This window comes from Corvus moneduloides, chromosome 10 (genome assembly GCF_009650955.1).
Source record: "Corvus moneduloides isolate bCorMon1 chromosome 10, bCorMon1.pri, whole genome shotgun sequence".
NCBI classification, from domain to species: domain Eukaryota; kingdom Metazoa; phylum Chordata; class Aves; order Passeriformes; family Corvidae; genus Corvus; species Corvus moneduloides.
In genome coordinates, this window is record NC_045485.1 from 5804098 (window position 1) to 5816870 (window position 12773).

The window sequence follows — 12773 nt, forward strand, 5'->3', positions numbered from 1 at the left end:
AAAGCAAAGTGGGACACAGTGTTTTTCTAGCCAGAGAAGAGGAGGAGGTGAGAGCATGTGAGGGAAACAACAGGGAGACACCAAGGTCAGTGGGGAAGGAGAGGGAGAAGGTGCTCCAGGTGCCGGAGCTGAGATTCCTCTGCAGGCTCTGGTGAGACCATGGTGGAGCAGCTGTGCCCCTGCAGCCCATGGAGATCCTCAGGGATGCAGAGATCCACCCGCAGCCCATGGGGATCCAGGGGGGATACAGAGATCCACCTGCAGCACATGGAGATCTTCAGGGATGCAGAGATCAGAGCCTGGGGGAGGTGCCCGTGCTGGAGGGGGTGGATGCCTGGAGGAGGCTGTGATCCAGTAGGAGACCCGGTGGAGAGAGGGGACCCTGCTCCCAGGCTGGAGCAGCCTGTCCTTGGAGCACTGCACTCCGTGGAAGTGTGACCCACACCACAGCAGTTTTGGGAGGACTGCTGCTCCTGAGATTGGAGCCACGCTGGAGAAGTTCAGGGAGAACTGTCTGCCGTGGGAGGGACCCCACGGGCTCACAGGGAAGGACTCCTCTCCCTGAGCACTGGAAGAAAACCTCAGGTGACAAACTGACCAAAACACCCATGCCCTCTCCCCTGCACTGTTGGTGGGAAGAAGGGAGGTGTTGAGGGAAGAAAAGGTGTTTTTAAGGGCTTATTTTACTTCTTATTATCCTCCTCTGATTTTGTTAGTAATAAACTCACTTTGTATCTGTAAGATGAGCCTGTTTTGCCCTTGCAGTGTTTTTTCCTGGTCCTTATCTCAGGCTCAGGAACCTTTCGTTAAATTTTCCTCTCCTCTGCCCAGCTGTGGCAGGGGAGGGCGAGTGAGCAGCTGTCGTAGGTGCCTGGCATTTGGCCAGTGTCAAACCACAACAGCTCCAAAGACAAGAACTAATGGGACAAATCCTGAGGGAGTCAGCTTGGCTCCTGTCAGCTGGCTCACAGAGATGGGACTGCAACTGCTGTAGCCAGTGGACAGCACGAAACCATCAAACTGTCTGTGAAATACCACTGGGGCATGCTCCTAACCGTGTTCCTAAAGGTCCCAGCACCTCACTGCCACACTAGTGTGTCTTGCCCATGCCTGGTGGGCAGTGACGGTCATTACCAGCCCTGGCTTCCCAGCGATGCTGATGAGCAGTGTTACGCTCCTGGCTGCTGTGCAGAGGGGGAGCCAGCCCAAAATATCTGTCACCTTGCTTGTAAAGACACCGAAGAGCAGCAAGCTGGATCTCTGGGCTCACTGTCACGGGGTGCACAAGCACCGATTGCCCCCTCGGAAAGGTCACTGTCCCCGCCCGGGGCACCCTCTGCAACCGCACCAGAGGCTGCACAGCCTGCCGGGCTCCCTGGGGAACCTTCTGCTGCCAGAAGGGCAATTTGCAACCATTATGGGTTTTATTTCAGAAATTGTTTTCCCACGACTGAAAATATTAAGTTTTAATTGCCGGCTTGTGTGAGGCGAGGAGGGGGAGTGCACTCTGGGTGGAAAAACTGGCGGTGAAGCATTGAGCTGCTGGAAGCGGGACAACAGAGGGCACCAGAGACTCTGAATCTGCCAGAAAAGCAGATGATAAATGAAGCGCTTGTGGAGCGCACGAGTTCATTGCTGGGTTGCAGCGCTGCCGGGCTGTGGCAGCCGGCCCCGGGACAGCTGCGCCCCGCACTGACACCTGCGGCCGCCACGGATCTCCTTCCCTGCCGAGACACTGCGTGTACCCTGTAGCCTTTCTGAGGACCCAACCCACCTGTCGGCCTCACAGGGAGCAGGTAAAGGCTTTTAATTGCCCCACACCGGTACGTGGCAGTGTGCTCAGCTCGGCACTTCAGGGTGTGCTTTCTCACCTCCTGCCAAGGCTCCTGCTAGCCAACATAAGGGTGGGTCAGTCAGCAGCGGGTGCCTTGGTTTCCTCCTGCTTTCACAGCTGTTCTGCCTCACTGTTCTGCAGCTACATTCCATTCAGGGGAGTCCTTGCCCCTTGCTGCGGTTTCCCATTAGTGCTTCTTACCATGCTGTCTCCTCAAGTGTGGGGACACCTGGCCCCAAGCATGCAGCCTTGGGAGGTGCCAGCAGCTCTGTCCTTAAATGGAGGACTCAGTGGGGTTGGGATGTCTGGCCCAATGGGCTTAGCTGTTCCTCAGGCCAGGAGTATGCAGGCAGAGTGGCTTTTTCACTGCAAGGTGACCACAGCAGGCTGCCGGGGAACAGCTTCAGGGTAGGCTGAAACCACAGAGTGGCCAAAACCTATGAGGCTGAAAGCCCAAGAGCACTAGGGCACCAGCTGTATGTTAGTTTCTCCATAAATTCCACCCTAAAAATGACTGTACACCTGTGGTTCAGTGTTCCTGTACCAGTTCTGGTGTTAGGGCAGGTGTTGTGCTTCCCTCTGGGATTGCCAGATCTGTCTCCCAATCTTGGACACTAAAAACAGTTCACTTACTTCATGCAATCATGTATTTTCTCTACAAATTACATATACATGTTTAGAAGCTGCTGACTTATAAGGCAATGTATTTGTGACAGATTGTAGGAATCTGGGCATTTTCCATGCCTGGCTCATTGTAAACACTTCCTTTTTGAGCTGCAGAGACAGTCTGATTCATTCTCCTTGCTGGTGGCGAATGCCCTGAAATATTTAACGGAAGAGCAGGAGATAGTCTAAGTTCTCAGATTCATGTTTCCTGACATGGCAAAATTTTGTCTTCCTACCTTTGAAGGCTGAGATCAGACACATGTGCTCACTTTCCCTTCTTTCACTGCTAGGGCCAGTGGTACCCCTGCTGAGCTGTTCCTCCCCAGCAGAGGAGTGGATTTGTGCTCGGGGGCAGCCTGCAGCAGCATTCCCACTGCCCCTGGGAGCAAAGCCACCTGAGCTACCCCACAGGTGGAAGGGCTCAAGCCCTGAGGATGTTCTCAGGCCTGGCAAGACCCAGAGCAAACCCATGGGGTGGCTTCAGCAGCAAAGCAAGGGCTGTAGAGGGCAAATGAGGAACACTGCCCAGCTCTGGTGTGGGCTGCCCTAAAGCCAGCGGCTCTGACAACCACAGTGGAGGTGAAGGTAAGGGACCACAAAAATTACCATTCTGCCTTGCTGTGACCCAAACTGTTCCTACCAGGACTGGAGGGAGGGTGAGGCAGGCTTAACCCTACAACAGCTACAAGAGAGGGCTGTCTCTGTGTTTTTGTCTTAGCTGGCAGTGAGTGACAGTGTGACTTGGATGGCTGAGGGACTGATGGTGCTGATGAGCCACTGAACCCCTCCAGAGGCTGCCTACATAAGCAATGCAGGGACACGAGGAGCTGCAGGGCCATGAGAGGGGGGCCCTGCCTCAGGACCCAGCCCAGTCGCCAAGCTCAGTCTCATGCCTGCACTCTCTCCTTGCAGAGACGGCCCAACATGAGCAACTGCACTGAAGTGGAGCGTGGCATTGTGCTATTTCAGTTGGTTGTCTACATCCCAGTGCTCACTTTGGGGATCCCACTGAACACAATTGCCTTCTGGGTCTTCTGCTGCAAACTCAAGAGGTGGAGCGAGACCAAGGTGTACATGATCAACCTCATCATCGCAGACAGTTTCCTGCTCTTCACGCTGCCTTTCCTGCTGTATTTTACCAAGTACAAACATCCCGTAGACCGGCTGTGTTTTGCCATACAAAACATCTATTTTACAAACATGCCTATGAGCATCCTTATCATCACCCTGATTGCGATTGATCGATACATTGCAATCAAGTTCCCTCTAAAAGCAAAGATTCTTCGATCCCCACTGAAATCAGCTTCTATCTGTGGCTTTCTTTGGATAACACTGATAATTGTTTCCAATTTGTATCCACAACTTCACAGTGACCGGGAAGGTTGCTGCTTTCGTAGAAAATCTAGTCAACCTATGTATTTCTCATTATTCTCCAGTATCTGTGGGTATTTTATTCCTTTAGGGATTGTGATTTTTTGCTCAGTACAAGTCATCAGATGTCTAAAAAAGAAGATGGCCATGAACCCTCATGAAACAAAATTACTCCAGAAGGCTGTGCACATTGTTTCTGTGAATTTGTGTGTGTTCACTGCCTGTTTCTCACCTCTCTACATCACACTGCTCTTGAGGTTTGCATTGCAAGTTGCTGGAGCTTCTTCTCTGCTCTCGGGAGTTACAACCTATATTAAGATCTCTGCATGCTTAGCAAATTGTAACTGCTGTTTGGATGCATTTTGCTATTATTTTGCAGCCAAGGAATTTCCAGAGTTTTCTTGTATGTTCCCCAAGTGTATATTTATGAGGTCCAAGATGAACCAAAGCGAAGAGTCACAGCCACCCACGGATCAAGTGATGGCATAAACAAAGTGTAGTGCACGGCAGGTGTTAAGTGCCATGAAGTTTTCAGGCACAGGGAATAGGAACCACCTACAGTATTTGCAATTATTGTAGGAATAGGCATATGTGCAGACCCTCCAAAGGGTCTGATGTTAACTTGAATTTTGTCCTGCTGTCCTCAGTGACTTGACTCCAGCTCTGACTACTGTCTTGTATCGTTGCATCGCAGCTCCAGGCGCCTCCTGGTGACAGCTTGTCTTGGTTGGCTTCATGGTCCTTCACTTTCAGAGTCTTCTGACTTGCAAACCTCTAAAAAATTTCCTCCTGGGACTGCAAGCTCATATTCAGCTCATTTAAACTTAGAGGCAATTAACTTCCTTGGTGACAACTGACATAAAGTTCCCCTACAAGTCTGTCACCATGTAGTGACACTTGTTCAGATCACAGTCTGAAACCACTGACTAGACTTTGGTCAAATAAACACACAAAGGACTATTCCCAGCACAGAAAGTATCCCGTATCCAAGCATTAGATCCACCTGCTTTATGTCAGTTCTTTGGCAGACAATGCGGTGGAAGCTGCAGTGAGCCACTGTGCCGTAAAACCAGATGAAACTACTTAGGTCATTCAGCTGATAATTTATGTCCCAATTTTCTTTACTGGTGTATTTTTTAATGCTCTGGCATTACTGGTATTTCACTGCAAACAGAGCAAGTGGCCTGTGTATGTGACCAATTTAATCATTGCACACTGTTTAGCCCTTGTTCTGCCTTCTAAATTCTCTTTTCAAAGACAGGAAAAGATATGGGAGACAAATAGTGCCTGATCTTAACAACCATCTATTCCTTAGGGAGATGTGTGAGTCTTGTCATCCTTGTAGCCATCAACAAATGTGTTGCAATTAACTACCCCCAGAGAGCAAGAGGCTTCTTGACAGACACCACTTACTATCCAGGCAAGTGGTGTTCAGCAAGGAAAAGGACTTCCACTTCAGAAACAGCCCAAAGGCGTTCAAAAACATTTTTGGATCTGGGATTCCCTTCTGGGACCTTGCATCTCGTTGCTTATAATGAATGCATGTTCCAAAAAGATTACTATGAAATTTTTTATTATTTTGAAAAAAGAGATGAAGATTCATATCAAGCTGTTAACCTACTGTTAATCTAGAAAGCAAACAATGTGCTTTTTTTGGCAGATCCAGTAATGCTCATGTTTTCTCCCAGTTGACAAGGAGAACTTGTTCAATTTCCAAGGGGCTCCAAATAGGTCATCCACTCTGAAATACAGAACAGCAATGCTTTTATACATGTGGCCTCACATAAAGGTCTCGTGGTTTAGTGTAATTGTTCCTTTTTCTCATTGTAAAGGGGAAATTAGTTGACTTCTCAATCCCTGTCATCATTACATAATATTTTCTGCTGTTTTCACTGAATGTATGAAAACAAAAAAATCCATACATTTGCAAGTGAAAATAAAGGTGCGTCAGAGTAATATATCTATAAATAAATATTCATTTATTACCGTTATACATCAAAGTCCTCTACTAATGCGAAACCTATACTAGAGATTGGGAAAAAAGACTTTTTTCCAAGATATAAGATCTGCCTTACAGCAGGGTACTTAACAGTGAAACCCAAAGATGGGCAAGGAACTTTCTGATTATCTGAAGACGTATGTTCTACCTTGAACAAAAATTATTATCTGGTTTATATGTCAAGTTTAGGATGGGTTTCTGGCATCCTTCTTCAGTCTGAACAAATCCTCAGCTCCCTGAGAGCTCCCAGTAAATGGAACAGATGAGTTATCAGATGCTGGGCCACAACAAACTAATGGCCACCATCCAGTAGCAGTCCAGGAGGATGGCGACATGCTTATCCCCAAATCTTCTCCATTTCCTAGCGCAAGAGTCTGGGAAATGATAGTGGGGACCAGCCACAGCTGCCAAAGTCCATCAGCTGCCCCAAGCAGCAAGGCTGAATCACTGCATTTTACCAACATTTCTGCAAGATACAACTTTCCTGTCCCTTAAAAGAAAAAAATGCTAATAATGGTTTCCACTTCAGGCTTGAGAGAAAAAAAAACCAAACAAAAACACAAGGAAAAGGCTACAAAGTAATTCAGAATCTTGCTTTTATGTGAGCGAGTAGCCATCGGATATAGCATTTTTGGCCCTCCTATGCATGGAAGGCAGGGGCTGGCGTAAGACAGTATTTTGCTCTTTGGTGGCATTTGGGCAGGCCTGAAACCTGAGGTCTTACCAGAGGTTTGAGCTCCAGGGGACTGAAGGACACATACTGGGGAGCTGTGGGCTGGGTGCTGCGTTCAGGTGTTGGAGGTATCTCTGGCTTTGTTTCCTTGGCGCAGCACAGCTGTTCCAGTGGTAGCACTGCCCGGCAGCCTCCAGGGAACGCCACAAGCACTGAAGCAGCGTCAGGCAGCTGGGAAGCACGGGCTTTTCCATGCCCTGCCCAGTGTGTGTGCACAGATACACAGCTGGTCCCTGCTGCTGCAGGAGTGTGGGGAGGGCTGCAGCACAGAGAGCCCTGACAGTGTTTTCTGCCACAGGCAGTTCCGTGCGGTGCTGAGGAAGGGGAAAGGGGAAACGGCCCCAACAGGCAGGGCTGGGCACTGTGTGAGATTGGTGTGCTTAGCCTCACACTGCCATTTCACAGGCTATCCATGCTAAAAATAACACTGGCGTTTTGCTCTGAGCCCCGCAGTTCTCTTTTGGTCAAGATGTTGCGCCATCCCATCTTGCCGTGAGAAAACCAGGAAACAAACCACACACGGGGCAGAGGCACTGCAGAGCCCAGGTGCTGCAGGGTGGCCCAGAGTCCTGTGTCCCTCTCCCATGTGTGGAGGTGGTCCCAGTACCCCTCCCATCTTGCCAGAGGCTCTGCCCCACTGTGATATACCAGCAGCTGCAGGTATACAGGACACAGTCTCTGGGATGCAGGGAGCATGGAGATTTTCCCTGGCAGGGAAAGGAGGCAGGAGCCCATCAATCTGTCTGTCAGCAGGCTGTACCAGTGGTTCTTTACCTTACAGAAATATTTTGCCCCACTGGCTACTTTCATTAAGAAAAGCACTTTTCCAGGCACAATGGGGTGGATTCTGGTGTCAGCGCAAGGTCCTTTGGAGCTTGTTGCAGGCAGCGCTGCAGCCTGTACAGGCACCAGTGCTCTGCAGTGCTCTTGGGCCCCGCAATACCCTGCCCAAGAGCTGCCAGCAGGGAAGTGAGAACGCAGCACAAGTGTCATCTCCACTGCGCCACACGGTGACAGCACTCACAGGCATTGAGACAGGCTGAAAACTGCAGAGACAGGGGAAATACCAAGTGAGCATCATTGGTCCATGGCAGGGGTGATGAAACCTGTGACTGCATGGAAGGAGGGGACCGTGAGCAGCTGCAGATGAGGGTGGCTGATGGGAAGACGAGGTGGAGAGAATGATGGGGACCGTGATGCAGCGGTGGCCAGGAATCAGGCAGAGACCCAAAAGCCTCAGCAGGAGACATGTAAGTTCTCCACGGACAGCACTTCATCCTAGCTTTGCCTACTGGTAGCTGGTGTTGAGTTTGCTTTGACACATCCTGATGAACCTGCTGCTCACAGCCAGCTGCTTTGTGCCTGGTGACATGGCTTGTCCCTCTCTTGAGACCTCGCTGGGCTGATGAGACCCTCATCTGGCAACCACAGCACCAAGCTCTGGATGGGAACCATCACACTGGAGAGGTGTTATGACCTGAGCCCCTCCAAGCTTGATTTTGACTGCTCATGGTTTATACCACTAGTGATTGCCTGGGCATAGACAAGAGGAGTGTGTGAACAACACTTGAGGATGATGCAAAGTTTTCTATACAGTGATGAAGCTATCACAACCCAGAAGCTGGATGACTTTGAAAACTAAAGTACCAACAAGGACCATGACATAAGAATGTTGTTGGTTGGGGATCAATGAGCTGGGCACATTAATATGTCAGTAACTACTTGTAAGCATTCACCAAGAAGCCACCCCAAAGAAAGGGGGTTTGCAAGGTAAGCTCTACACTTGCTGTACACTGGCACGGAATTATTCTCAAGGGCTGGCTTGTGATGTGCAGACAGACAGTGCAGAAATACTCCAGAAGCTTGTCTAAGATGACCCGAAAAGTGGAAAGGGGAAATACATTTGCCTAAGACAGCAATTCAAGGCACTAATATCAGGACCTTTAAGCTCATTGATCAACTTGTCAGCTTTTCTGGTAAGTATGCTGCCACGGGGAGCCCAAGAGCAGCCCCTGGGCAGCAGGTGCCTGCAGACACAGAACAGTCACAAAGCCAGCAGGTCACAGGGTCATGGTGCCACGTTTTCTCAGAATTGCTGGCTGAGAAGAACTATGGAAGACAAGAGAACTACCGTGATTCAGAGTGAAACACTAGTTAACAATCACAAAACTGCCTGCAAACCACTGCCCTCACCTCTCCAACAGCTGCAGGACTGGGGGCCTGTTAGGGCTGTTCTGTCCCAGGGCTCAGCCAGTGTGGCAACAGAAGCCACTCCTGTTCCAATCCCAACAGGGCTGGCACTCTGGAAGGCAGAGAGAAGACCTCAGGACCTTTCCAGGGCGATGGGTCCCCTCCAAGCACAGTCTGTTGGGCAAGGAGGGTCAACAGGCATTGCCCACTGAGACATCAGGCAATGGAAAGTAAAGCAAAGGAAAAACCTGAAGTCATTCCATCACTGGAGGAACTGTTGCAGGGATGCACAGCAGACAAGCCTTTCACCTCACTGCAGGACTTTCGCAGGCTCCTCAGTCAACAGGAGGTGGTACAAGCCACACCAGTGCTGACAGAGGAAGCTCTACCCTGGGGAAATGTTCAGGAGGGGTACGGGTGCTTCCTCAGGCACTGTTGCTGCTCTCACAGCCACCAGAAATTGGTTATCACAGGACACCTTCCTGGTCATGTGCAAGGAGCACTGCTCATCGTGCCTGCACAGCGCTCCACGCCTGGGCTGGAGGAACTCGCTCTCTCCAAGGACAGCAAGAGAACAGGTAATTCTCCTGGCTATTTACTGACAAGGTTATTTGAATTCTGCAAGGCATCACCTTTCCCCAGCCATGGTGGGACACCAGAACAGTGATGGAGAAAGAGAGGGCTGGAGCCAATGTATTTTCAAAGTATCATTTTGATACTGACCACATCTGACATGTTTTTGGATGCTTAAGGGCTGTCTCAGCCTTTGCTAGGTCTCCCTGTTATGATCTTCCCTTATATCTTATGGGCTCGTAATGCATTTCTCATGTCCAGAGGACAGAGCTTCTGCAGCTATCTGCTGTACCACATTCCCTCACCTCTTCAGAGGTCTCCTGGCGTGATTCTTCTGCTGCATGATTTTCAAGGCTAACCACGAGCCACAGATGCACATAAATGCTGCAGCACTGCCTTAATGGTTTGCTCGCTGGGGATGCTTTTGAGACCCAGGAACCTTCACCCATGGAGCCACACTTCCCTTGCAGGGGAAACCCAAAGACATGTCATCCTGGGTCTTTTCTGTCCATGAACTGTTGCACCTGGAAAGTGCTTCTGCACTAACTCCTCCAAAGCTGGAGGGCAAACAGCAATATTGCCCTTAGATCCAAGGTGAGGAAACCACCCACTAGACCAAACACAGCTTATTTCTTTCACATGGCTGCTGATCACATTCCTGCCATGGCATCAGTGAGTTTCTTTTGTCTTGGAATTGTGGCAGTTTGATGTAATACTTCTGGGATAAAGACCAGCTTTGACAATCCTTGAAAGGCAGTGAGGGTTCTCCGATTCTCACTGCAGACCTCTGAGTACAGGATTCGATGGCAGATGAAACTAGTGAGAGATATACTAATAAGAGGTATACAAATAATTGCTCGTATCACTAATGAGAAGTGATGCAGAGACATCTCAGGACTGAAGGAGAGGACAGCTGTCCTTCTGCTACACATCTCCTGGAACATTTTAAGCTGTGAGGACTCCGGCTGGCTTGCACTGAGCCCTGCTATTAGGGAAGGGATGAGAGCTGGGTTTAGGCATCCCCTTTCCATTATTAAATGTTTGCAATGGCTCACATAACTCCTTGCTGCAGGATATCTGCTGCTGCCTGATCCAATTCTGAGCCAAAATAGGGGCCCAAACTCTTTTCCCTGCCATCCTCCAGGAGTAGTCTTCCCCGCACGGGACCCAGGGAGAATCCACGTTTTTCTCTCCTTCACAACTGATCAAGCTTGTGTCCCTGTTCCTCTTCTTCCCACCAGGTACCCTACACCCAGCCATGCACAGCCATCTCAATTGTCAGGTTTTCATGGCTGGTAAAGCCCTGAACTCTCTCAATTAGTATTAATCACTGATTCAGTCCAGAACCTCCCTTGAAAAAGGCTTTATTTGCTTTTGCAGGAATTGTACCTTTTGATACGCCCAAAATGAACCACAGCAGCTGCAATATCACAGCCTACGAAGTATTTCCGCTTGTCCAGCTGTGTGTTTACATCCCAGTTTTGGTTTTGGGCATTGTGCTGAATGTGTTGGTGCTGTGGGTGTTCTGTTGCAAACTCAGCAAATGGACAGAAACCAGAGTATACATGGTCAACTTGGCTGTGGCTGACTGCTTGCTGCTCTTCACTTTGCCATTTAAAACTTTGTCCCAGTTCCAGCACCTGAAGGTAGATGCATGGTGCCTGGTTCTGGAAGGTGGCTATTTCATGAACCGCTTTATGAGCATCGGTATCATCACCTTCATAGCTGCTGATAGGTATCTTGCAATCAAGTATCCTTTGAGATCCAAGGCACTGAGGTCACCTCTGAAGGCAGCTTTTGCCTCTGGATTTCTTTGGATAGTCATCATCTGTGAGACTTCCCTCATTAAAAGCTTAGAGGACCGAAGCCAAGATGACTTTTGCTTTGAGAAATCTTCTGTGACGCCCTCGGTGATCACGCTGTGTACCATTATTACGGGGTTTTTCATACCGCTGGTCATCTTAAGTTACTGCTCCGTACGAACCATTGCAGAACTCATGAGAAAGAGGAATGAAAACTGTCACAATGAAAAGCTAACCAGGAAGGCTGTCTACGTCATGTCTGCAAACATGGCTGTGTTCATTGTGTGCTTTTTGCCTCTTTACCTCGGGCATCTCCTCCGCTTCATAATGGACTCCATCAGCTCCGACTGCTCGGCAATACAGAGCATTAGCAACTTTGTTCACTTCGCCTCCATCCTCGCAAACACCAACTGCTGCCTGGATGCCATTTGTTACTACTTTGTCAACAAGGAATTTAAGGAAGCATCTTCCAAGCTAGCAAAGTCCGAATCTGAAGCCAGTGAAGAAGCTGAAATTCAGCTCCCACATGTAACACATTGATGCAAAACACATACAGCACACAATTTATATTTGCTGTGTTCAACTGGGACTCACTAGCAGGGTTTCACACTTGCTTTTTATTAGAGTGGGTTGAAGGGACATACTACTAATGGGAAACATTCAGATGCATGATTCAGCTCTGATTCAGACAACCACAGCATTCCAGATCCTAATCTAATGATCGAGATTGTTGCTGACAATTCTCTGCCTTATGCAAATTTGTGTAAAATGTTTGATTTCCCCTGCCAAAAATTCCTGGCAATGGTAAAGGATTGGGTTTTGTCCCTCATCCCCATCTCGGATCAGTGTTTGTGCAGTTGTCACAAAGAAACAGGCTATTTCAAATATCAAAAATTTTAAAAAAATCAGGGTGAAACCATGCAGAAAAAGAAAGGATGGTGTTTCTATAAGTCACAAACATACTGACTTTTAGTTGCTAATAATGCACAATCCCATAGCAAAGGCATATGTAGCTTGCTTTAGAGAACTTTACAGCAATGTAACAGTTACAAAATGGTCATTACAATACAAGGTCAGAATAAATTGCAATTGCTTGTACTGGGGAAAAACTTATATCAAAAATGTTTACGTCAAATGGCATTAAAATTAAATAGGAGAGTTGGTGCAGGGCAGTGAGAATAAGGACTCTGTATTAGGACTTCATTCAAGTTTATAATGTAAAGCACTGTCTAAAGAAAGTGGCAGCAAAGCTGTTCCAAAGAAATCAACATAAATAAAGTTGTGTCACTAGCATGGAAGTCAGTTTCTTAATGAGTTAAATGGAAAAGGTGGGAGGTTGGGTGTCAGAGGACCTGCTCTTCTGTCTGTTCAGGAGGGATGGCTCCCTGTTGTCCAAGCCAGGGGCAGAGGGTGTGAGCTCTAACTGAGACTGGGATTCTCTATGGCAGAGCCGCGCATCCCACCCTGTGATGCACTTACCACAAACACCTAAGCAGTTAAAACCACTACATAGACTCAGACCACATGCCCTGGGCTGGAATGTACCACGCACAGACCTCCACTCACACCTCCACTCACACCTCCACTCACACCTCCTGACCCCAG

The 12773-nt window shown here is 48.7% G+C and overlaps 2 protein-coding genes across 3 annotated transcripts; both read left to right on the forward strand.

The window, feature by feature from the left end:
* Nucleotides 1-1270: 1270 nt before the first annotated feature.
* Nucleotides 1271-5864, forward strand: LOC116449051 (G-protein coupled receptor 35-like). 2 transcript variants are annotated; one of them, XM_032120213.1, is made up of 3 exons: nt 1271-1796; nt 2791-3085; nt 3413-5864. In XM_032120213.1, exon 3 carries the CDS (start codon nt 3425-3427, stop codon nt 4358-4360), a length of 936 nt encoding a protein of 311 aa, XP_031976104.1. In that variant the 5' UTR covers nt 1271-1796; nt 2791-3085; nt 3413-3424; the 3' UTR covers nt 4361-5864. The 2 variants fall into 2 exon arrangements, with proteins under 2 accessions (XP_031976104.1, XP_031976103.1); XM_032120212.1 differs by lacking the exon at nt 2791-3085 and having other exon boundaries at nt 1273-1796.
* A 1690-nt stretch (nt 5865-7554) lies between these two features.
* Nucleotides 7555-11766, forward strand: LOC116449071 (G-protein coupled receptor 35-like). Its single transcript, XM_032120229.1, is given in 3 exon segments — nt 7555-9255; nt 9257-9371; nt 10747-11766. Coding segments are annotated over 3 exon segments (1254 nt in total). The 5' UTR covers nt 7555-9078; the 3' UTR covers nt 11709-11766.
* The last annotated feature ends 1007 nt before the right edge of the window (nt 11767-12773 follow it).

Coding starts and splice junctions, on each gene's coding strand:
- LOC116449051 (XM_032120213.1), top strand. CDS start 3,425: ATGAGCAACTGCACTGAAGTGGAGCGTGGCATTGTGCTATTTCAGTTG.